The 26,998-nt window shown below is 42.1% G+C and overlaps 3 protein-coding genes across 3 annotated transcripts in view; all 3 read right to left on the bottom strand.

The window, feature by feature from the left end:
- The window catches only part of LOC137427197 (amine sulfotransferase-like), a 490,514-nt gene that overhangs the window by 121,594 nt on the left and 341,922 nt on the right, over window positions 1-26,998 (bottom strand). The gene's annotated exons all lie outside the window — the stretch shown is intronic.
- Window positions 1,330-7,499, bottom strand: LOC144892360 (uncharacterized). Its single transcript, XM_078778564.1, has 2 exons — window positions 5,562-7,499; window positions 1,330-5,455 (listed from the first exon to the last, which is right to left on the bottom strand). The coding sequence occupies exon 2, from the start codon at window positions 4,790-4,792 to the stop codon at window positions 3,830-3,832; it is 963 nt and encodes a 320-aa protein (XP_078634690.1). The 5' UTR covers window positions 4,793-5,455; window positions 5,562-7,499; the 3' UTR covers window positions 1,330-3,829.
- Window positions 12,677-19,810, bottom strand: LOC137427194 (cystatin-B). Its single transcript, XM_068116451.2, has 3 exons — window positions 19,563-19,810; window positions 17,148-17,249; window positions 12,677-13,570 (listed from the first exon to the last, which is right to left on the bottom strand). The coding sequence occupies exons 1-3, from the start codon at window positions 19,632-19,634 to the stop codon at window positions 13,442-13,444; spliced, it is 303 nt and encodes a 100-aa protein (XP_067972552.2). The 5' UTR covers window positions 19,635-19,810; the 3' UTR covers window positions 12,677-13,441.

The following is a 26,998-nucleotide window of genomic DNA, read 5'->3' as shown; positions in this document are numbered from 1 at the left end:
TGTTCTTCAGTGATGTTAGCTGCTGTTGTCCTTTTGAATTCTGTTGGGCTGGAGGCCGACTGAAGAGGGGCAGGTTGTTCCTCTTGATTGGCTCATAAATAATTTTTGTTTGGGTGACTAGGTGCTCTGTGACATACGAGTTGTAGTGATCTTGTCTAAGCTTCTCAAATGTGACGTACAGTTGCTATGACAGCAGGATCAATAAGGTCTCTACTGTCCAGTATGAGAAGATCACCGCTACCCTCACAGAAGGGATTCCCCAGTCTTTCTATTGTATCTCTCAGTGATTTGACATCTTTAGCAAATGCCTTCTGTGTGTGTGCCTGATCAAAATGATCAGCAAATGCCTGATCATGATGCCTGTGATCTCACTTCTTTCTCCTCTCTGTTGAGCTTTCAAACTCTTCCATAACTCGTGCCATTTCAGGGCCACAAATCATCCATCGCCTCAGTGCTGCTGGATTCTCAGTCAGGCCAACAGCTCCACCATGACCCTTCACTGTAGCATTGTTTTGTTAATGGGCCTGATCTATTGCTATTGCAGAGAATGCACGACCTGTCTTCTTCACCACAAAGTTTCCTTTGAAAAACTCTGCAAAGATCTCTGGATGTTTAATTTCCAATGTTACCATGTCATGCAAATGGACAGGAACCCACCTGGCATAATTAGTGCGGTCTAGAGCAAAGAACCAGGGTGTGATTTTGTTCAAAGCATCCACGTACAGCAAGAAGTCTGCCTCGCGTATTTCTCTCCAAATTCAGTATGATGAGCCAAAACTGGCATTGAGGACTGACTTCAGCTCGCTTGGAACACCAGTCTTCTAGAGGCAATATGCTTTTTCCTTCGTGCAGGCTTTGCCCATACTGGTCATATACGTTCTGCAGGAGTAGATACAGAGCACAGGCTGTCACCTAATGAGCACACCGTGTTCGAGTAACATGAGAGGCTTTCGGAAATGAATCTGCAGTGCCAGATGTGACCACACCTGCTTCTACCAGTACACTGGTCCATCCACTATTGTCGAGAAGATCTCCAAGTGTCTTAAGAGCTACCATTTCAATGTGCATTCCACCGAACATTACAATGAATTTGTCCTCACCATAGCTTGTGGGCCAACTCCACTGGATTTGCTTTCCAAGTGTAAACAGAGGCTGATCCATGGTAATGATGGGCACTTGTCCAGGAATGAGTATCTCCACTGCCTTCTGTACAACATCAATTGAATGACGAATCATGGCAACAGAGTTTGCTTGGTCATTGTATTGAAAAAGCTTCCAGACCTCACTTCAAGATACGAGGCTTTATTGAAATCGATCTTTGGCATCCTACACAACAGGCAATAATTCCATCAGTCCTACAAAGAAAAAAAAGCATTATAAAGCAAACTCAAGCATTCCAAGACATTAGTCATCAATCCCAGTCACTTCTTACCAAGAAGATCCAGCGCTCATCTCTGCATAACTAATTCAGCAGACAACATACTGACCCTCTCGCTCATTGAGCGCTCGCCCATAAATAGGCATCCAATATGCCCCCTTGCCTATGAAGGCTATTCTTATTCATTTTCACCACAATCACCCTCCCTTAAGAATACGGCTAACAGGTGTAAAGGCTAAAGCAACAGGTGTAAAGGAATAAATCAGAACGAATAATCTACCAGCCAAAACGTGTCGGTGGCTGACATAGCCGACCAATTCGAGAGCGATAAACCCCGTCAACGCCCAGGCCCCCAACACTAGGTGTTGGCAGGGCGCCCTCTTCGGGCGATTTACTCAAAGGGCTCGGAATGCTTCCTGGTGCAGGAGATAAAGGTGACAAGCTCCCGGGGTCCAAAGCAGCGGCACCGGTCTCAGCATCATCCGGGAGCGAATCCAACCGGGCAGGGGTAGTCGCGTTGGCCTCGACCGGTACACTCATGACAGGCTGCCCATTAACCTCTCCACAAGGTGCGAGATGCCGGACCAACACAGTTGTCTCTCTACCGTCGGCCAAATGGACATGTGCGTATTCCATATATGCTTCCAATATTTCCACCCGGTCCACGAGTGGTTCGTATTTGCTCTGATGGACCGCTCGCTTTGCTCTGCTAGCCACAAGGGTAGAGGCTGCCCGCTGGAGCTGCGACGTTGGTACTTGAACAGTTCCTCGTGAGGAGTGGCGTCAGTCACAGTACATAGGAGAGACCTGATGGCGTGTAATGCTTCCGGCAACACACACTCCCATATGTTCGAAGTCATTCCGCGGGTTCGCAGAACCATAGTAATTGCCCTACAAATAATGCCATTGTAACGTTCAATTAAACCATTCCCCTGGGGATTGTACACTGTGGTGCGGCTAGAAGCAATTCCCCGCTCGAGGAGAAATTGCTTGATCTCCTGTGATAGGAACACCATTCCTCAGTGGCTATGTATGAAGACAGGATAGCCAAACATTAGGAACAACTGCCGAAGGCAGCGGATTACCATAAGAGACGACATGTCTGAGCACGGAAATGCAAACGGCAATCGTGAATACTCATCAAGTACCGTTAGAAGGTAGTGATGCGTGCTGCCGCTGGGCAAGGGCCCTTTGAAGTCAATGTTCAGTCACTCCCACAGCCGTCCAGCATGTATTAACATACCCATAGGAGGCTTGTAAAACTCGGCTTGAGTTCTGTGCATACCAGACACATTTTGCATAAATGACGAATATCGTCGACGGAGAAAGGCAAGTTTATACTCCGAACGAAGTGGCCAATACGGGCGATGCCCAGGTGACAAAGGGCATTGTGTATTGTACGTAGCTCGCCGACTGTAATTCCAGAGCAGATGGGCCGAGACAAGGCGTCGGCCGCACGGTTATCCTTTCACAGTCTGCACACAATATTAAAGCTATAGTCGGCCAATTCTATGCGCCAGCGTGCAATCTTCTTGTTCTTAAACTTTGAGTGTGTTTCCCATCGTACATGAAAGCAAATGATTGCTGATCCGTGATTAGTTGAAAATGCTTCCCTAAGAGGAAGTGTCGCCATCTACGGACCAATTTCACTATTGCGTACGCCTCCTTTTCGATCAAGGAATGGCGTCTCTCACTATCAGATACGGTTAGTGAGAAGAATGCCACCAGTCGGCCCCCCTGATAGTGTGGCCGTGATTGCGCAATCTGACGCATCAGTCTCCACCACGAAAGGGACTGTCTCATCGATGGAGGTCACAATGGCACCAGCTATGTCATCCTTCAGTTGTTGAAAGGACGTTTGAGCGGCCAAAGTCAACGGAAATGTTTTGCACACGACGAGAAGCCGTATCTTCTCTGAGAACCTTGGGACCCACGGAGAGTAATGCGCAAACAGCCCCATTGCTCGCTTTAAAGTCACCCAATCGACGGGAGGGGCTAGGTCGAGTAGGGGTTGAAGCCGCGCCGAATCGGGCTGTATCTCCCCACCGGACACTGTGTAGCCCAAAACATCTATAGTTCTCACAGAGTAGCTACACTTGGCTTCATTGAAGGTCAACCGGTATTTATGAGCCACTTCCAAGAAGCGCCGCAGATTAGCATCATGGTCCTTCTGGTTCCATCTGCACACAGTCACATTATCAATGTAATGGAATACATCTTTAAATTGCTCCTTTGAAAGGATATCGTCTATTGCCTGTTGAAAGCATGACCTCTGTTTGTAACGCCGAAGGGGATTCTATGAAATTGGTACAACAGCTGGCCAGACTTGAAGGCCGTGTAGGGGCGGTCGGCTTCCCGTATTGGAATCTGATGATAGGCCCTACAATGGTCCAGTGTACTGAAAACTCAATATTTAGATACTGCCCGGATCATATCCATTCTAGGGAGTGGTTAGGCATCAAGTTGTGTGAAACGGTTAATCATGTGCGAGTCATCAACGACCATGCATTTGTGATGATTAGCGCTATTTACGACCAGCACTTGAGCCCGCCAACTGGGTTCGATGATTCCCTCGAGCCAAAGACGTTTAGTCTCATCGGCGATAAACTGGACATCGGGCTGAAAATACCGCCTAGAATTCACAGTGACAGGGTGGCAATAATTAGATGTTAAACTCGGGAACAGCGGGGGAGGTTCGATAGCCATCTCCGCTAAGCCACATACCGAGCCCGGCACAGAGCCTACAGAGAGTGTATGAGCACCGCCAAACTGCATCTCCAGGTATTTATGCCGGTTCAACAAGTCATGTCCGGGAACCACGTCTGACCAAAGGTTCTGAAACACCATTAACTTCACATCCGAGTACGTAACATTATTGGCAATCAGCTTAACCACACAGAAACCGAGTGATCGCTGCCACAAGGCTCCTGAGGCCATGTATACATGCTGTGTCGCAACAATGGTGGGCCACTCGTGGCGCTCGACTAGACGCTGGCTGATGTAGCTTCGATCGCTTCCAGTATCGATCAGCGCTTCACCGCCTCGCCGTTGATTTCCACTGGAACCACAGCACGTGCAAGGCCACTCGGAGCTCTCCGCGACCCCGAAGATATGCACGCCAGCGAGCGTCGTCCTTCGAGTTTTGGTGGACTGACAGACCTTGGCGAAGTGACCTTTTTCCCGCAATTGTGGCACGTCATCCAACGAGCAAGGCATAACGAGCGGGGGTGGTGGCGATTTCTGCAAAAGTAGCATTTGGCAGTTGCCCCAGCAGGGGCGCCACGGCCACGGTGCTTGGCTCACTTGGCTCACTCTCCTCGTCATCTGAGCCCTCTCCACAGGAACCCTGGCTCGCGATACCCCGCACGGGTGCTCGCTCGGCGGCAGATTCTGACTACCCGTGATCATCGGCATAGGCCGGAGTACCCGCAGTTACGAATGGCCGGCTGTAAGTTTCAGATCTGACTTGAGCCGTCTGGAGGACTTGGGCTTAGTCGAAAGCCATTTTGAAGTCCAGCGTTTTGCTCTGAAGAAGACTGTTGGATTGCGGGAGACTGAAGCGCAGTTATGAAAGCATCGCGCACTAAATCATCAATGCACTCTGCGCCCCTTGTGATCCGGGATGGCACCGTCTTTGCCAAGCTGCCGTAAGATCTGGGCGTATTGCTCCAGCGATTCCGTAGTCTCCTGTCTGCGCATCGCCAGAAGGTGCCGCATGTAAATCGTGCTGCGCGGTTTAACATAAAGAGCCGCCAAGGTTGCTACGACATCAGCATAGGTCGTGCAATGGGAAACATATTCATAAATGGTATGGGACATGTTGCAAGACAGAACGTTCAGTCGCTGGGTGTCTGTAATCTCCGGGACTAAGTCTGTGTCGAGCCCCAAGGGGTGAAGCCAGTGGGTCAGCTGGCCAGCGTCGTCGCTCACGTTAGGGTCTCCACAGAAGCGTTCCAACTTGATGATCTTGTCCATGGTTCTTGAACATCTCAGAATCGATTTCAATAAATTGTATTGAAAAAGCTTCCAGACCTCATTTCAGGATACGAGGCTTTATTGAAATCGATCTTTGGCATCCTACACAACAGGCAATAATTCCATCAGTCCTACAAAGCTAATAAAGCATTATAAAGCAATATCAAGCATTCTAAGACATTAGTCATCAATCCCAGTCACTTCTTACCATGAAGATCCAGCGCTCATCTCTGCATAACTCATTCAGCAGAGACAAGATACTGACGCTCTCGCTCACCGAGCGTTTGCCCATAAATAGGCATCCAATATGCTCCACGCCTACGAAGGCTCTTTTTCTTATTCATTTTCACCACAGTCATCGAACAGGGGAAGAAGAGCAGTAAGTGATACATTGCTCTCTGGCTCTGAAACAACTGCCGGCTGACTCGTGTGATATGCAGCCCAGGAGACAGTTTCTTCATCATTGAATGAGTCAGTAGCGACTGTCCGCTTCACATGCTCCAGCCAACTGAAAACACAAGAGAAATACAATAGTGTGACTTATTTTCAAAGAAAAACTACATGTGTACATTTTCAAATAACAACTGTAATTAGGTGATTATGAAGGACAACTTCCTATACTTTACCTGTATTCTTTCTGCATGGCCTCAGGTATACGTCGACAGTCAGCTCTGTTTGGCCCATCTGTTTAAGGCACTGGTGGATCCTTTCTGGGCACTGGGGCTGAAAGCACACTGGTATACGATTCTGGCAACTGGGCCAAGGTCTTCTTGGAGGCAATCTGGGTATCATCACAACCCTGCATGGCCCATTTCACTCCACTGGTGTCAGAATGTGGATGCTGAAACAGGGATATGCCTGTTCCATGGAATGAATTATGAGCAGTTGTCGAGCTTGTCCATGTTATCAACTGCAGCAGTCGTGAAGAGACCACCTCTCAGATGAGGACAGACCGCTTTCTCAGTCTCATAGTGTTGACAAATCTTGTTTCCTCCATCAGTGGGGATGTTCAGCATTCTGTCATATGAGATAGACAGTCCTAAGTTGAATAGAGTGTCGACAAGATCACGCTTACATGTCTTTGTGTGAACCATCACTCCTAGATCGACTGGCAGAGGTGTCTCTCGTTGTTGGCTGTGTGTTGTAGCACTTGCTGCAGTAGAGGTCTCCCGACGACGCACAAAACTGTTGAACATCAACAGCTGTGTGCTGGACGTGTTCGTTGACAACAAACGCCTGGAGTTCCAGCAAGCCCCAAAGTACCTCGGTGTACGCCTAGATCGGATAGTGTCCTTCAAGCAACACCTAGAAGAAGTTAAGGCCAAGGTGACATCAAGGGTCTCGCTTATCCGACGTCTCGCTGGTATGACCTGGGGAGCCTCCGCCAAGACCCTACTAATATCCACGCACGCCCTTGTCTTCTCTGCAGCCGAATACTGCGCCCCGGCCTGGAGCAAAAGCCCACACGTGAGAAAGGTTGATGTTGCCATTAACAATGCCCTCCGCATTGTAGCTGGTTGCTTGAGGCCCACCCCGGCATTCCACCTGCCAGTCCTAGCGGGAATCGCCCCGGCCGGCCTCCGACGGGAGGCTGCTACCCTCGCCCTGGCAAGGAATGTCCAGAAAACACGACTGGCACATCCTGCACAACACCACAACGGTAGTGGCGCCTCCAAGCAGACTCAAGTCCCGCCATCCCTACAACAAGGCGGCACAAGAGATGCTCAGTTCTATCCCTGAGGACCTGTCTAGAAGCGCATGGCTGGCGGCATCTTGGAAGTAGGTGTGGGAAACGGCCGGGCCCACCCGTATCCACCGCTACATCTGGGACCCAGGAGGTGGCGTCGTAGGAGAAGACCTACCACGCCTGCAATGGACCTTGCTGAACCGTCTACGTACGGGGGTCGGCCGCTTCAAATCATCGCTGAAGATGTGGGGCCTGGCAGACAGCGCCACGTGCGAGTGCGGCGAGCCTGAGCAGACTGCCGAACACATAATTACCACATGCCCCCTATACAGACCACCTTCAGAAGCCGGCCTCTTCGACGTAGGACCAGAGACGAGGGCATGGCTGCACGACACTGAGCTGGCCATCTGATGATACACGAAAGAAGAAGAAGCTGTGTGCTGGTAAGTACCCCACTTGCCCCCCACCCCGCCCCCACGCATATTCTCCGCTATATTTTGACTGAACGCCTCAGAGTGTTAAGCTCGTTTGGTTCTCCGTGTCACCCTGCGGTGTTCACCAGAGGGTAGTCACACGACAACTGGTATCAAGAGAGTGGGATTCGAACCTTGGTCACTCGGTGTCTGAAGGTTGTGAGTTCGACACCCACTGAGTGCAAATTGCGCTCAGCTTTCGGAATAAAAAAATTCTCATAGTCCCAGGGTGTCAAATTTTGTAGTTTATTGGTGAACGAAGCGCAACATCGCGTTTTCGAACAATTTAAAATCTTTTTTTTCTTCTTTGTCCGAGGTAAAATACACGCGAGAGAGAACTGCTTTCTCATCACGGATGGCGGAAGCGAGTGAGATGGCTGAGCGAGTGGGGGATCCCGAGGAGTATGGAAGCGGGCCGGGCATATCCATATGTGGATAGGATTGAAACCTCCCCAGTCCCAAGCATTAGCCCACCTCCTCCCCTATGAGGGAGCCGGGAACAATGGGAATGGGGGCGATGGCTGACCAGGTCTCGCTACAAATGATAATGGAACAAATTAAGGGATTGAATGGAATGAGGGATGAAAAGAGGGTAATGGGTGAACAATTAAGGAGAGATGTGAGGGGAATGAAAGGGGAATTGAAGGGAATGAGTGATGAAATGAGGGAAATAAAAGAGGATGTTAATAGAAATGGGAAACAGAGTGGAGAAATGAATGAAAAAATTGATGGATTGAAGGGAGAATTGGAGGGGCAAATTGATGGATTGAAGGGGGAATTGAAGGAACAAATGGATGGAATGGAAAACAAATTTGATGAAATGGAGGGGAAAATGGAGGAAGTAACACAACAACTGGGGGAACTACTTGATAAAATAGAAGGAAAATGGATAGTCAAATTACGGACAGGCTGGGTGAATTCGAGTTCAAAGTAGAGACGAAATTTGGGGAGATGGAACAGGTAATGGTAGCAGAATTTGAATCAAAAAGTGAGGAATTGACATTAAAAATAGAGGGGCACAGGAGCAGGTATGGGCATTGGGAATGGAAGAGTGTGCAACCCAAGCTGATACACTTGGGGCACAAGAGACAGCATGTTTGGAGGTAAATGGGGAGTGTCTAGAAGTAAATGGGGGAAACTCAAATTTAAATGGGGAACGTTTAACTGGAAAAGACCTGGAAGGTTATCGGGCTGGTGTGGATGTCATAATGCAACAACAGGGAGAGGAATTGGGACTTTTGCAGCACCAAGGCGGTGGTTCGAAGCAACAGGGGGTAAGAATATCAGAGGTCCATTTAACGGAACCGGACCGGGTGTGTATAGATGAAGACCTGTTGGGGCCAGAAGTGCTTGGGGATGATAATGTGAATGATTTGACACAGTGGCTGGATGCCTTGGACAGTACCATCGAGGAAGACATTGATCGAGTCCAAGAGAGTCTGGGGGAAGACGTGAGTCGGTCCATCGAGTGTGCCCAGAAAGAGATTAAAGTGACCGAGGGGACCCTCACCACAAACCAGAAGGACAACCATTACTGCAACACTCCACCGATCTGGGCTTTTTGGCAGAGTGGCCAGACGGAAGCCTCTCCTCAGTTAAAGACACATGAAAGCCCACAGAATCTTTTGTCTCAGTCTGAGAGTCGTTTAGGTGCTTTTTTGCAAACTCGAAGCAGGCTTTCATGGTGTTTTGGGTCTTCAGGGCCATTTGGGTCTTCAGGGTCTTTTGGATCCTCTGGGCATTTAAGGATATTTTGGGTTTTTGCAGTGTTTTGGGTCTTCAGTGTCTTTTGGGTCTTTGGTTTCCTCTGGGTCTTTAAGAGGGTCTTCTGGGTCTTCCTCAATGCCAAACAAGAAATTAGAGCTGTCTCCCTTGACATATCACGTGCCTTCGAAACGGTCTGGCACCCCGCTCTGCTCACCAAACTCTCCTCCTTTGGTATCCATGGAAATCTCCACGCATGGCTGGCGGACTTCCTCTCTAGTCGTAGTCAACGTGTGGCCCTGAATGGGTTTCTCTCATCTCCTCTTCCTGTTCAGGCTGGAGTTCCCCAAGGCAGTGTTCTGGGCCCTGTGCTTTTTCTGGTCTTCATCAATGATCTCTCTGACTCTCTTGAAAATCCTCTCTATCTCTTTGCTGATGACTCCACTCTCTGTCACTCCATTCCTCATCCCTCAGATCGGCAGTCTGCAGCCTCCTCACTCTCTGCAGGCCTGGACAAAATCACAGACTGGGCAAACAAGTGGAACATGTCTTTCAATCCTGACAAATCTCACACTTACTATGTCTCTCCGAAAAGACCGACTGGACAACCCTCCCATCCACTTTCTGAATAATCCTCTCCAAGAAGTTCTGTCACTCAAGCTTTTGGGTCTCACTATCTGCCATGATCTTTCCTGGGAAAACCACATTTCAAATCTGGCCTCCAAAGCTAGTCGCCGACTGGGCATCCTCCGTCGTGCGAAGTCCTTCCTTGGCACACCTGAGCTCCTCACCACATACAAGGCTTTCATCCGCAGCTCAATGGAATACTGCTCTCCCCTCTGGGCTGGTGCTCCTGCCTCACACCTAGCTCGTCTTCACGCTGTTGAAACCAAAGCGTTCAGGATCATTGGAATCTCCCGCGATGAAGCTAACTCCAAGGGCCTTTCACTCGCTCACCGCAGGCAGGTTGGTGGTCTTTCCGTCTTCTACCGACTCCTCTCCGGCCTTGCCCCCCCAGCTCTCTCTGGGTTCTGTCCCCCAAATATTCCTACAGGTCGCACAAGATCTGCCTGCAACCCTCTTATGGTTAAACTGCCAAAATCAAGACTCTCTGCTCACGTTCACTCCTTCATTCCTTTTTTCTCCCGCCTCTGGAACAAACTCCCTCACTCTCTTGAATCCTCACCTCACTCAAATCCCTCCAGGTCTTTAAAACAGCTGTTCACCACCATCTCTTATCTTCCCCCATCCAAAACCTTGATCTTTTCTACCCCCACTAATTTCACCCCAAATCCACTTTTTTGAAATACCAACTTCTTTCCTGGAAGTCCTTGGTGTCCTTGTGTTTTATACTTCTCCAACCCCCCCTCCCCCTTCCCAAGCCTCCTCCCCCCCAAGCCCTCTCCCTCCCACACATCTCCCGATGTCCCTGCTCTCAAATGTTGTGTTTGTGTGCTTCCCGTTCTCTCCCCATCTTGTCTACCGCTCCCTCTTTTTATATATTTTGTTTGTCTGTTTGATTTGTTTGTGTGATTAATGTTAGTTCTTTCACGAGCCTCGATTCTGTATCCAAAAAAAAAAAAAAAAAAATCGTCCAAAGAGAGTTGGTCATCGTCCAAGTTTCTGCTCCATACAGGAGAACCCTCTCAACGGTGCCATGGAAGCAGTGTTCCTTCGGTTCTCGACATAGGCCGCTCCTCCAAACAACATTCATCTTTGCTGATGCTGCCCATAGCCAGGTTCACTATGTTAACAAATATAATTTCGTTCAAAAATTTGGTAGATTAGCAAAACTATACATTTTTGGAATATTCAGAGCATGCGGAATCCAAAAATTAATGTTTACATTTGCGTAGACACCTTTGTGAAAATGACACTCAGGACAGTGATGAAGATAGTCAGTCACTGACTATCTGTTGTTGTGGTAGTTGACCAGTCACTGACTAGTATATCCCAGCCTGGTTGTTAACCGGGGGACCCTGCCCTTTTTTAAAACCCACTGATGGTCGGATAGAGAGTGATGGTTTTCCATCGTCATCGTGTCTTTCGGTTGCTAATGATACTCATGTGGCCACAAGTTCTACATGAGTACGCAGTGTTCTTTTTGTCAGAATTTATGATCTTCGCCGTTGAAATGCCGGGTAACAAGTCTTTCTGCTTCACCATTTCAACTACTGAGGCCCTGCTGCCGACATCAAGATGTTTGGCATTGCGGTTTAGTCCTCAAGGTTTTGACTATACTTCATCTGTTCCCTACCCTCTGACCTGCCTGGTTTGGTTAGACCTGCCCAGTACAGCTAATTGGGTCATTGGGGCACACAAGCCGCTCCACGATCGTCAACGTGATAGTCAACTTGGAGCGGTAAGGGGCACCAATTTGATTTATACACCTGCATGAAGAAGTAAATGTATTTTATTTGCCAAAAGGCACACCTTTATATGAACTTTTCTAGAGCATTCCTTGGTTCCTCCAAAGAACACAAGGGTAGTCCAGCATTCACATGAGATTTTTTGAATGCCCCTTATTTTCTATAAGCCATGGAATGTCCCTTCTTTTCTGTACTTTGCCACATCCCATGTCTTTTCTATGCCCCTGGCATTTCCCCCAAGAATATATATAAAACAACAAACTATTTTTAATTTTGTCCAATGTATAATTTAAATTACGATGATTCACCTCTCAGAAACTTTAATAGTTCATCACTATTATGCTGACTTGGGGTTTGTTAGGGTTGGGAGTTTGAGGACTTCAAGAACAACGTGGAGTGGGTTGGAGTGTTGGAGGAAGGGGGGGGGGGGTGGAGGACAGAGATGGGGCAGTGGGGGTTGAGGACATGGGGTGTGGAAGGCGTTTGAAGACTTGGGGCTGGAAGGTGAGGTAGGGTTGTCAGTTATCTCTCAAGGACATCGCTAAGCAAACTATCGCAGCAGCACCTCAGCTTTATCATAAATACACAGGGTAAACAGAGGAGCAAGCAGGACTTTGGCTACATCATCGATAAGGGTTCACCACACGAATCAGACACGATCACCAGACCAAGAACATGTTTACCACATGGCGAAACGACATCCACAGTAACAAGATCTGGACCGTTTCACATCAATTGTCTGTGCACAGTTAACGACCCATTCCTACATCAATCCCAATACAAACTCCATTGTTCCACAACAACTGATGGAAACACTTAACTTGTTTCCACTGACCGATAGTTGAACATTTTGTGTTTATGTGGTTTCCATGGAAACAGCCTCCATAGACAGGCTCGGTGACAAATGGGCAACTGTTGCAATTTTTGAAATCTCTCCAGAAGGCATTTTACTTGATTATAATTATGGATTACAATTTTCCTCTTGGATATCATTCAACTGCTGAGATGATTCAGAATGAACCTAAACCTCTCCTTGTTCAGCACCGAAAGGTTTCATGGCCTTCAGAACACAGCAACACCACACGAAAAATCAGCAAAAGTATTTATTGCAAAGAATTCTCCAAAAGCCAAGCATTTCAGGACATGTTCCTCAATAATAAATCTTTGTGGGATGAACAGGTGCCCCAGGCAGGTATTCAAAACGAAAAATGTCAAAACACCTCCCTCATTCTGATGGACTTGTCAAAACACGTCGCAAAGAGTGCAAGGAACAGATAGCGAGACATTTCACCTCATTACTCAAGGAAAACACAAACATTATATTCCCATAATCATATCACAATTTGTTAAATGTGCTGATGTTTGTTCCACTTCTATTTCCGTGTGGTACCCCTGAACCTGAACCGCTGGGACATCAGAACGAGTTGAAAAATGCTGCTTGTCCTCAGCGAAGGAGGTGGGGGGGGGGGGGGTAGGGGAGGGGTTTGCATTGGGGGTAGAAATAGAAATCATACCTTGGGTTCAGATTTTGGAGGACCCCAATTCTCTCTTTGTGAGTATGCACGACATAGGGAAAAGAGGGGTACTACAAGTCATAATCATAATAAAATACCCCAAATCTGGGGAAATTAACCCATCTATAATTCTGTGGAAACAACATGAATTTGGTGTCAACTTGACCAATTAAAGCGTTCAGGTGGACTGGAGCACAAAATCACCGCGGTGATGAAAACAAGACCAAATTGATATTTGAAAGCAATGCAAGCTATGCAACAAAAATAAGCAGCAGGTAGGTAGGACAAAGGAACGAAGGTGTCTCTAAAATGGCATTGTGTCGAGCAGGTGGCGTAAACATTCAGAAATACTCGATTTCATCGCCCTGGCGTTTGCCCTCTTGAACACTGTGCAATGACAGCTTCCCTCCGTCACACGTCAGGGCCTTGTGCACACGGAAGTGCAGATACTCCTCATTTCCAATATCCACCTAAGGTGTTAAAGCCCAATGAGAAATTGTAACGTTCATCAAAAAATATTCATCCAGTGAGTGCATCATGGTATTAAAAATAAATAAATAAATAAATAAAGCTTCCACAACCTACTTAAATAATAACCACCTTTAGAGGCCATTTTTCCCCACAAGCGGGGGTTGGCCTTTTTCAGGAACCGTGGTTGTTGTTGTTTTTTGGGTCCCCTTTTTGAAGCAATGTTTTACGGCCGGATGCCCTTCCTGACGCCAACCCTTTTTGCCGCTTATGATCCAACCTACTTATGATCACAAATTTTAAAAAGTTACAACAAAAGGTAAAATATTTTATCACAGCAAGGAAAAGATGCACCAAGTACTACAGGGCACAGAAAAAGGTTCCACCATATGGTCTGGTGACACCACTTCCCATTTTGCAATCTTGAAGCCTTGGGAGTCTCCAGAACTCTGATTCAGGATACGGAACAGTAGTAAGGGCATTTTATGAGATATTTCACAAATCTGTTAACTAAATTGTTACCAAAAAATTTCTTCACCAATATGTTTGTAAAGGTGTGTAATAACATGTGTTAAAATGTTGAAGTTCAACTCCCGTGGGAAACCCAGAAAAAAAGCTGTTGAATTCGGGTACCGAAAAATTATTTTCGAGAATTTTTATTTTTTTAAATCGGCCCTTAAGTAACTTATGAGGGGTCAAATAAGGGTTTTTCATGATTCTGAGTTGATTGTTAACATTTATATTTTCACTTTTACATTTACACACAAAGTAGCTTTTATTTCACATACATATATAATACTCGAGTTATTTCTCATTCCTTCAATAACTGGGAGGAACTCGATCTGTGTGCTCTGTTTTGCATCATTAGCATGGATTCTCTTCATCCAGCCATTCCAGTTGGAGTGTGGGAACTCAGGATCGTTGGCTTTGATCACCCACCCCGCTGCCCAGAGTGTGTCACCTGGAGTGAGGAGTGGCTGATCATGAGCCAGGGAGGAGGAAAGCTCAGCGAGGGGGAGAAACATGATCGCGTTCGTTCCTGTTTCCTGTTCGTAAATGGAATAATCTTTACTTCAGTTCCTCTCAGGATCTTAGCTTTGTCGAGTGCCTTCAACTTCACCCGGGGGAAAGCTGCTGTTGTCTGTGGATCTGGCAAAGGTGGTGCCGGAGAGGTGACTTCGATCCAACCCATTGAGTGAAAGGGAGTGTTTCCGTGAATAGAGACAATGTTTAAATCTATATTGTCTCCAACAAACTGAGTGACTGCATTGTTTGTTTCCCCAACCTCCATAAAGACCACCTGATCATTACTTGACAATTCACTTTCACTGGCTGGCACTTTGGCTGTCATCACTGATTGATCCTCAAGCGCAGCATCAACCGCAACCTCATCATTGATCTGTTCATCGGTTTCCTCCACAATGGTGTCAAGAGTGCCAGAAGTATCTGGAACATCATCTCCACTCCTACTATTAAGGAAGCAGTATTTGTAGTTTTGTGTCTCCGTGTAAGACTCAGTGTATCCCAGCCGGTGGAACTTGTTGAGCATCCATTATGACCCAAATCTATGATCAAGTTGTATGGCAAGCCCCATTTGGTGTGGCAATACTCCAGACCGAGGTCGACAGGCCTTAATAAAATTCTGCCCCCAAACGGCAACTCTTTCGTCTGTCTTGACAATCGGTCTCAAGAACATCTGAAGGCTTGCAGGAACAAGTGTCAGCTGACTATCGATGTCAGTCATACTGTGTGTGGTGGGGTATGACTTTGGACCTAAATCAATCAAGGCAATATCATTGGATATGAACTTGAGTGCCGTCTTTATGATCTGAGTCTTCTCATCTCCATGGTCAAGATTAGCATGATGCCCTCGCAGAATATTGTCGGTGCCATCTTTGAGACAGAGTACATCTGCCCTTCTTTCCTGTGTTGTGAAATACAAGGTGTCTTCGTATTTCTCTAGAAGTTTTATCTTTAGCCAATGCTTTGAATAAGAAAGGCTCTTCTCTGGTGACTGATCAAACTCCTGCAGCTTTTCATGGACTTGGTCCATGTTCATTACCCCATGCTCTAATTCTGAGTCTAACCATTCGCAGAATTCAATAAAAACTGCCTCTCGCTCCTCATCAATACTCCTCTGTCCTCTCTTCCTTTTTCCTTCCTCATCAGTCTTGGACAAACTGTCACCTCTCGCAAACATAAGTTTGCATCGCAAATGGTACAGTGTTTCTTCTGCTACCAAGTCGTTGATCCCTTCCAGGCGTCCAGTGACTTCAGTGCCCCAGTCATCCCCGCGACTCCGTGCTGTCTTCAGCAAGCTTGCCTTCAGTGTATCTGCAGTCAAATTATCTGGCACTCTGTATTTCTTTCTAGCTTGTGCTGGATTATTTTTGTAGAGCTGGGCTGGTTGGTTGCAAAGAATGCATACATCCTTATACAGGAGGTCAACTGACTGTGATCTTCTAGAACTGCAGCCAGTTGATGAACTGAACTCACAAGTAGTGCGTCTTCTCTTCAACTTTGATGACTCTTTCTCTGCCTTTGATGCTTGAGCTGACTTCTTGGTGGTTGCAACAAAGTTGTTGTACAGATCATTTTTACACTTCTGGTGGTACCTCAGTTTTCCTTCCTTTTGAGCCTCCTTCATACGTTCCACAACAGTAACATTTTCGACAGTTTCTGCTTGTTTCAATAAAGTTGAGTATCCCTTTGGAGTTGCCTGTATGAGCCTTTCAGCTGGTGTATCCGAGCGTGCACAGATGAAGCAATTGAGCACAGGTGGAGTAACGTCTTCACCCATATTGCTAGACTCCATGTCCTGCAAAGTAGAAAATGAGATATATTTAGAAATTATTTTTCCACAAATGTGTCTGTGGTGAAATATAAATGTTAACAATCAACTCAGAATCATGAAAAACCCTTATTTGACCCCTCATAAGTTACTTAAGGGCCGATTAAAAAAAAGAAAAATTCTCGAAAATAATTTTTCGGTACCCGAATTCAACAGCTTTTTTTCTGGGTTTCCCACGGGAGATGACCTTCAACATTTTAACACATGTTATTACACACCTTTACAAACATATTGGTGAAGAAATTTTTTGGTAACAATTTAGTTAACAGATTTTCATATGTTTCCCTTACTACAGTGAGGTCTTTCAGCAACTATACCCCGATATTGTACCGCCCACAGTCTTACCCACTCCACCCATTCAGGTCAAGTGGAATGTATTTGTGAGGTCACATTGCTACTCTGCCAAAGGTAGCCTGAACAAAATTCCATTCACAAATCTTTGGAACCAAGATTTGTCTGAAGTACAAATGTCAATTGAGCTGCTCTCCAGTACCTCATGATCTCCAATTTCTACCACAGCGGCCACCACGACACCAGTTAGTGACCTTTCCACATGTGCCAACACTTGCATCTGCTACTGTTCCCATATGCTGCTACCCATAACAGCTTGTTCTTGTGTTTCACCTTTGCCCCCAATATATCTAAGCTCTTCCATCCTGTGAAACAGAAACATGCTCACGGTCGTTAAAAGGTAATTTCACCAAACAAAATGAGAAAAGGTGGCTAACCTGAATGAAGAAGTTTGTTCCATTAACACACTGCTCTTTAAAACTGACCGCAACAAATTTATCAAACTTCTTCCCGGTATGCTCTTCAACCTTCACCTTTACCTGCACAGATAAACACAAGGGGGGGGGGGGGGGGAAATCAGGGTTCAATTACAACCTCATCAGTATACCTTTGCGATCACCCACGACTTACCCTTGACCCACGTTTCAATGGCGACCATACCATATGACCTTGACCATCAACATTTAGGGGTACAGTGTAAATTACGAAAATGTGTCCTCATCCACAATCCAGCCATAAAACCTGACATGATGAAAACGGGAGGGAAATTATCCCAGTTATGATCAAAAAGGTACTTTTTATTAATTAGGTCACAATCCGAAAAAAGTAGGCAAACGACGCTAATCAAATATCAGGTGCACAACTTCAGTGCAGGTACACTATTATGATGCAAGAAGGCCAAGTGGTGTTTGAGAGATTCCGCATCAGCAAAATTGAGCGATGACAAAAAGAAGAAGAAAAAAAAAAAAAGTTTTTTTTTTTGAAACCATCATTTGGCATTGACCTTTGCTCTCCGATATCTAGAGGCAAGTTAGGTCTGATTGGACAAAGCTTAGTCGAGTTGTGGTGGAAAATGTAAAAATGTCTTTAATTGGGTCATGACCTTCAAATTAGGTCAGTCAAAAAAGCTCTGAGAACCCTGCACAGCTTATATTCCCATTATGGATGCAAAATCTCATTCTCAAAGTGACAGCCAGCTCCGAGATATAGGTCGGACATTGGTACAGCTTGGACACTTGGAGTGTTGATAATGCAGGAAGGAAGAAATAATAACAACAACAAGAGGGAGACTTGCTTTGCAATACATCCCCTACCGATCCCAATGACTGTTCTTGCTCCAAGCAAAAAGGGCACAACTCCGTGAAGAATTGGCCAAACGCCACAAAACCAAACCTGTTCTGCAACTTGGAATAGTAATAAACCCAGGTACCAAGTTTCGGTTAAATATGTTAAAGGGTGTGGGAGAAAAGTGCAGAAAACAACAGGTGGGACAGACAGACGGAGAGCAAAATTATAGCCCTTCAGTCCAAGGAACCCTGTGGTACCATTAAAATGTGGACCCTGTGGTACCCTCATAACCCTGTGGTACCTTGTGTAACCCTGTGGTACCTCAAAATGAACCCTGTGGTACCCTCAAAGTCCAAGGAACCCTGTGGTACCATTAAAATGGGTGTGAGGGGGTGGGGAGTGGGGGGGCAATTTTAGAAACAAAAACCCTACTAGCTTTACCCTATACCGTGGTTCTTAACCTAGGGTCGTGACCCAAACTCGGGGCGCTGATGACTACGCGCTGCTTTGTCTCACATTGATGTATCGTATTCAAACATTGGCAGCTTGACGGGTTTTGAGAGGTGAGGGAGTTGGTTTCACGTCCAAAACGTTTTCTCCGACAATTTTTATGGCAAGTACAAGTACCATTTGGAAGTGCATGGAAGAAGTTTCGGGAACTGAGTGGCGTGCTGATGGTGAGGGGAGTGTCGTTGAAGCTGAAGGGAGAGGTGTATGCTGCATGTGTGAGAAATGTTATGATTTATGGGAGCGAGACATGGGTAATGAACGTAGAGCAGCAACGAAGGCTGGAAAGGGTGGAAATGTGAATGGTTCGGTGGATGTGTGGAGTATCCCCATAAGCAGGTACTCAATTTGTGGACCTCGGAAGGACGACGGTCCGAGTCAACCCACTTGGTGTTAATTCAACAGCATGACGGGGACTTGAACTCGGACCCTGAGATGTCAAGCCAGCCACCTAAACCTTAAGCCCACACCTGGCTCCTATGCTACATGGAGAACACATTAATTTTTTTAATTATTCACCAAAATCTTCAAGGCAAACATTTATTAATTAATTATTGCTGTTGTAGGGATTATTTATTTATTGGTACCAGTTTATTAGAACCCTCGGAGTACTAAACCACATTTTAGAACAACAACAACAACAACAACAACAACAACAACAACAACAACGTCAATCGTTCTGCACTCCAAAGGAATTCGATTTCAAATTTCCAAACGACATCAATTTCGAATCCGGATCTTCATCGATATCTAATCAATTGTTCCTGGTGACACTTCCATCCTGTCCACCAGGTTACATGTGAATCCGTCCATAACGTCTAGATATCCTGCTCACAGAGACAGGAGTGAAACATCACCGATCGGTGCACCTTCGGTGGTGCAGGTAATTATCACCACTGCGGTGCATTTCCACCTCAAGGTACTCGGGTACAGCATGAACACGTCGGCGGTCACCTGAGTTCAGCCACTCGCATCTCATCACCCCAAAAGATTTTCCCATCATGCCCAAAGCAGAACCGCCGCGTGTAAATCAAAGGTATAAAAAGTGTCATCATCACCTGGTCACACATGGCCTGCGTCTCCGCGTTCGCCGGAACGGCGGGACCAGCACCTCCACACATCATGGCCATTGCTTCACACGGCAACTATCACCTGCGATCTCGACACAGGGAGCGCGAGCGCGTTTTAAACACTCACGGTGGATGATGAACGCGGAACAAGTAGTGACACGCGGTCACGAGCATGCACGCGGGCTCACCACGCAAGCAGCTTGCTGATTGGTCGGGACTGTGCACGTGATCGGCACGAGGGATGGTGTGGGCGGGACTTCCTGGTAAATCAGCGATCCGACCGTGGTCGACGTCACGATCCCGCTGTAAATCAAACCGTCACTCGAATGTATAAAATGGGCGACATTGTGCCACAAACATTGCAGGTTTCACAATTTGAGGTGAATAAAAAATATAAAACGAGAGATCAACGCGATACAAACAACCGCGAACGGTTATTCAAAAAGGGGTGTCCGCGTTGGTCACGTGGTCTTTTGAGTTTGGTGCGAGGTCGGGATTGGGCCTTTCAGTTCATCAATCAATGTCATCCCAGACCTGGGTGTTCGTGTTCATTCTCGTGACGTCATTCTGGAGCAACGTCTCGTCTTTGTGTTACAGGAGCAGGGGCGTCACATTCGATGTGGAAAATATAAAATGGGGGCGAAAAATGGACAATAATCATCATGTTAATCATGATTACAATCTGCGGTGAACAGAAAATGGATAATAATCATCATGTTAATCATGATTACAATCTGCGGTGAACAGAAAATGGATAATAATAATCATGTTAATCTTGATTACAATCTGTGGTGAACAGAAAATGGATAATAATAATCATGTTAATCATGATTACAATCTGTGGTGAACAGAAAATGGATAATAATCATCATGTTAATCTTGATTACAATCTGTGGTGAACAGAAAATGGACAATAATAATCATGTTAATCATGATTACAATCTGTGGTGAACAGAAAATGGATAATAATCATCATGTTAATCATGATTACAATCTGTGGTGAACAGAAAATGGATAATAATCATCATGTTAATCTTGATTACAATCTGTGGTGAACAGAAAATGGATAATAATCATCATGTTAATCATGATTACAATCTGTGGTGAACAGAAAATGGATAATAATCATCATGTTAATCTTGATTACAATCTGTGGTGAACAGAAAATGGATAATAATAATCATGTTAATCTTGATTACAATCTGTGGTGAACAGAAAATGGATAATAATAATCATGTTAATCTTGATTACAATCTGTGGTGAACAGAAAATGGATAATAATAATCATGTTAATCATGATTACAATCTGTGGTGAACAGAAAATGGATAATAATCATCATGTTAATCTTGATTACAATCTGTGGTGAACAGAAAATGGATAATAATAATCATGTTAATCTTGATTACAATCTGTGGTGAACAGAAAATGGATAATAATAATCATGTTAATCTTGATTACAATCTGTGGTGAACAGAAAATGGATAATAATAATCATGTTAATCATGATTACAATCTGTGGTGAACAGAAAATGGATAATAATCATCATGTTAATCTTGATTACAATCTGTGGTGAACAGAAAATGGATAATAATAATCATGTTAATCTTGATTACAATCTGTGGTGAACAGAAAATGGATAATAATAATCATGTTAATCATGATTACAATCTGTGGTGAACAGAAAATGGATAATAATCATCATGTTAATCTTGATTACAATCTGTGGTGAACAGAAAATGGATAATAATAATCATGTTAATCTTGATTACAATCTGTGGTGAACAGAAAATGGATAATAATAATCATGTTAATCTTGATTACAATCTGTGGTGAACAGAAAATGGATAATAATAATCATGTTAATCTTGATTACAATCTGTGGTGAACAGAAAATGGATAATAATAATCATGTTAATCTTGATTACAATCTGTGGTGAACAGAAAATGGATAATAATAATCATGTTAATCATGATTACAATCTGTGGTGAACAGAAAATGGATAATAATCATCATGTTAATCTTGATTACAATCTGTGGTGAACAGAAAATGGATAATAATAATCATGTTAATCTTGATTACAATCTGTGGTGAACAGAAAATGGATAATAATAATCATGTTAATCATGATTACAATCTGCGGTGAACAGAAAATGGACAATAATCATCATGTTAATCATGATTACAATCTGTGGTGAACAGAAAATGGATAATAATCATCATGTTAATCATGATTACAATCTGTGGTGAACAGAAAATGGACAATAATAATCATGTTAATGTTGATTACAATCTGTGGTGAACAGAAAATGGATAATAATAATCATGTTAATCATGATTACAATCTGTGGTGAACAGAAAATGGATAATAATCATCATGTTAATCATGATTACAATCTGTGGTGAACAGAAAATGGATAATAATAATCATGTTAATCATGATTACAATCTGTGGTGAACAGAAAATGGATAATAATCATCATGTTAATCATGATTACAATCTGCGGTGAACAGAAAATGGATAATAATAATCATGTTAATCTTGATTACAATCTGTGGTGAACAGAAAATGGATAATAATAATCATGTTAATCATGATTACAATCTGTGGTGAACAGAAAATGGAAAATAATCATCATGTTAATCATGATTACAATCTGCGGTGAACAGAAAATGGATAATAATAATCATGTTAATCTTGATTACAATCTGTGGTGAACAGAAAATGGATAATAATCATCATGTTAATCATGATTACAATCTGTGGTGAACAGAAAATGGATAATAATCATCATGTTAATCATGATTACAATCTGCGGTGAACAGAAAATGGATAATAATAATCATGTTAATCTTGATTACAATCTGTGGTGAACAGAAAATGGATAATAATCATCATGTTAATCATGATTACAATCTGTGGTGAACAGAAAATGGATAATAATCATCATGTTAATCATGATTACAATCTGCGGTGAACAGAAAATGGACAATAATCATCATGTTAATCATGATTACAATCTGTGGTGAACAGAAAATGGATAATAATCATCATGTTAATCATGATTACAATCTGTGGTGAACAGAAAATGGACAATAATCATCATGTTAATCATGATTACAATCTGTGGTGAACAGAAAATGGATAATAATCATCATGTTAATCATGATTACAATCTGTGGTGAACAGAAAATGGATAATAATCATCATGTTAATCATGATTACAATCTGTGGTGAACAGAAAATGGATAATAATAATCATGTTAATCTTGATTACAATCTGTGGTGAACAGAAAATGGACAATAATCATCATGTTAATCATGATTACAATCTGTGGTGAACAGAAAATGGATAATAATCATCATGTTAATGTTGATTACAATCTGTGGTGAACAGAAAATGGACAATAATAATCATGTTAATCATGATTACAATCTGTGGTGGACAGAAAATGGATAATAATAATCATGTTAATCATGATTACAATCTGTGGTAAACAGAAAATGGATAATAATCATCATGTTAATCATGATTACAATCTGTGGTGAACAGAAAATGGACAATAATCATCATGTTAATGTTGATTACAATCTGTGGTAAACAGAAAATGGACAATAATAATCATGTTAATCATGATTACAATCTGTGGTGAACAGAAAATGGATAACAATAATCATGTTAATCATGATTACAATCTGTGGTGAACAGAAAATGGATAATAATAATCATGTTAATGTTGATTACAATCTGTGGTGAACAGAAAATGGACAATAATCATCATGTTCATCATGATTACAATCTGTGGTGAACAGAAAATGGACAATAATAATCATGTTAATGTTGATTACAATCTGTGGTAAACAGAAAATGGACAATAATAATCATGTTAATGTTGATTACAATCTGTGGTGAACAGAAAATGGACAATAATAATCATGTTAATGTTGATTACAATCTGTGGTGAACAGAAAATGGACAATAATCATCATGTTAATGTTGATTACAATCTGTGGTGAACAGAAAATGGACAATAATAATCATGTTAATGTTGATTACAATCTGTGGTGAACAGAAAATGGATAATAATCATCATGTTAATGTTGATTACAATCTGTGGTGAACAGAAAATGGACAATAATCATCATGTTAATCTTGATTACAATCTGTGGTGAACAGAAAATGGACAATAATAATCATGTTAATCATGATTACAATCTGTGGTGAACAGAAAATGGACAATAATCATCATGTTAATCTTGATTACAATCTGTGGTGAACAGAAAATGGATAATAATCATCATGTTAATGTTGATTACAATCTGTGGTGAACAGAAAATGGATAATAATAATCATGTTAATCATGATTACAATCTGTGGTGAACAGAAAATGGATAATAATCATCATGTTAATCATGTTTACAATCTGTGGTGAACAGAAAATGGATAATAATAATCATGTTAATGTTGATTACAATCTGTGGTGAACAGAAAATGGATAATAATAATCATGTTAATCATGATTACAATCTGTGGTGAACAGAAAATGGATAATAATCATCATGTTAATCATGATTACAATCTGTGGTGAACAGAAAATGGATAATAATAATCATGTTAATGTTGATTACAATCTGTGGTGAACAGAAAATGGACAATAATCATCATGTTCATCATGATTACAATCTGTGGTGAACAGAAAATGGACAATAATAATCATGTTAATGTTGATTACAATCTGTGGTAAACAGAAAATGGACAATAATAATCATGTTAATGTTGATTACAATCCGTGGTGAACAGAAAATGGACAATAATAATCATGTTAATGTTGATTACAATCTGTGGTGAACAGAAAATGGACAATAATCATCATGTTAATGTTGATTACAATCTGTGGTGAACAGAAAATGGACAATAATAATCATGTTAATGTTGATTACAATCTGTGGTGAACAGAAAATGGATAATAATCATCATGTTAATGTTGATTACAATCTGTGGTGAACAGAAAATGGACAATAATCATCATGTTAATCTTGATTAAAATCTGTGGTGAACAGAAAATGGACAATAATAATCATGTTAATCATGATTACAATCTGTGGTGAACAGAAAATGGACAATAATAATCATGTTAATCTTGATTACAATCTGTGGTGAACAGAAAATGGATAATAATCATCATGTTAATCATGATTACAATCTGTGGTGAACAGAAAATGGATAATAATAATCATGTTAATGTTGATTACAATCTGTGGTGAACAGAAATTGGACAATAATAATCATGTTAATGTTGATTACAATCTGTGGTGAACAGAAAATGGACAATAATCATCATGTTAATCATGATTACAATCTGTGGTGAACAGAAAATGGATAATAATCATCATGTTAATCATGATTCCAATCTGTGGTGAACAGAAAATGGATAATAATCATCATGTTAATCTTGATTACAATCTGTGGTGAACAGAAAATGGATAATAATCATCATGTTAATCTTGATTACAATCTGTGGTGAACAGAAAATGGACAATAATAATCATGTTAATGTTGATTACAATCTGTGGTGAACAGAAAATGGACAATAATCATCATGTTAATCTTGATTACAATCTGTGGTGAACAGAAAATGGATAATAATCATCATGTTAATCATGATTACAATCTGTGGTGAACAGAAAATGGATAATAATAATCATGTTAATGTTGATTACAATCTGTGGTGAACAGAAAATGGACAATAATAATCATGTTAATGTTGATTACAATCTGTGGTGAACAGAAAATGGACAATAATAATCATGTTAATGTTGATTACAATCTGTGGTGAACAGAAAATGGACAATAATAATCATGTTAATGTTGATTACAATCTGTGGTGAACAGAAAATGGACAATAATAATCATGTTAATGTTGATTACAATCTGTGGTGAACAGAAAATGGATAATAATAATCATGTTAATCATGATTACAATCTGTGGTGAACAGAAAATGGATAATAATCATCATGTTAATCTTGATTACAATCTGTGGTGAACAGAAAATGGACAATAATAATCATGTTAATGTTGATTACAATCTGTGGTGAACAGAAAATGGACAATAATAATCATGTTAATGTTGATTACAATCTGTGGTGAACAGAAAATGGACAATAATAATCATGTTAATGTTGATTACAATCTGTGGTGAACAGAAAATGGATAATAATAATCATGTTAATCATGATTACAATCTGTGGTGAACAGAAAATGGACAATAATCATCATGTTAATCTTGATTACAACCTGTGGTGAACAGAAAATGGACAATAATCATCATGTTAATCTTGATTACAATCTGTGGTGAACAGAAAATGGATAATAATCATCATGTTAATCATGATTACAATCTGTGGTGAACAGAAAATGGACAATAATCATCATGTTAATCATGATTAAAATCTGTGGTGAACAGAACATGGATAATAATCATCATGTTAATCTTGATTACAATCTGTGGTGAACAGAAAATGGACAATAATAATCATGTTAATGTTGATTACAATCTGTGGTGAACAGAAAATGGATAATAATCATCATGTTAATCATGATTACAATCTGTGGTGAACAGAAAATGGATAATAATCATCATGTTAATCATGATTACAATCTGTGGTGAACAGAAAATGGATAATAATAATCATGTTAATGTTGATTACAATCTGTGAACAGAAAATGGACAATAATAATCATGTTAATGTTGATTACAATCTGTGGTGAACAGAAAATGGACAATAATAATCATGTTAATGTTGATTACAATCTGTGGTGAACAGAAAATGGACAATAATAATCATGTTGATCTTGATTACAATCTGTGGTGAACAGAAAATGGACAATAATAATCATGTTAATGTTGATTACAATCTGTGGTGAACAGAAAATGGATAATAATAATCATGTTAATCATGATTACAATCTGTGGTGAACAGAAAATGGACAATAATCATCATGTTAATCTTGATTACAACCTGTGGTGAACAGAAAATGGACAATAATCATCATGTTAATCTTGATTACAATCTGTGGTGAACAGAAAATGGATAATAATCATCATGTTAATCATGATTACAATCTGTGGTGAACAGAAAATGGACAATAATCATCATGTTAATCATGATTAAAATCTGTGGTGAACAGAAAATGGATAATAATCATCATGTTAATCTTGATTACAATCTGTGGTGAACAGAAAATGGACAATAATAATCATGTTAATGTTGATTACAATCTGTGGTGAACAGAAAATGGACAATAATAATCATGTTAATGTTGATTACAATCTGTGGTGAACAGAAAATGGACAATAATCATCATGTTAATCTTGATTACAATCTGTGGTGAACAGAAAATGGACAATAATCATCATGTT

Source organism: Myxine glutinosa, chromosome 5, assembly GCF_964187855.1.
Source record: "Myxine glutinosa chromosome 5, kmMyxGlut1.1, whole genome shotgun sequence".
Lineage (NCBI taxonomy): Eukaryota > Metazoa > Chordata > Myxini > Myxiniformes > Myxinidae > Myxine > Myxine glutinosa.
This window is presented reverse-complemented; position numbering and strand designations above follow the sequence as displayed.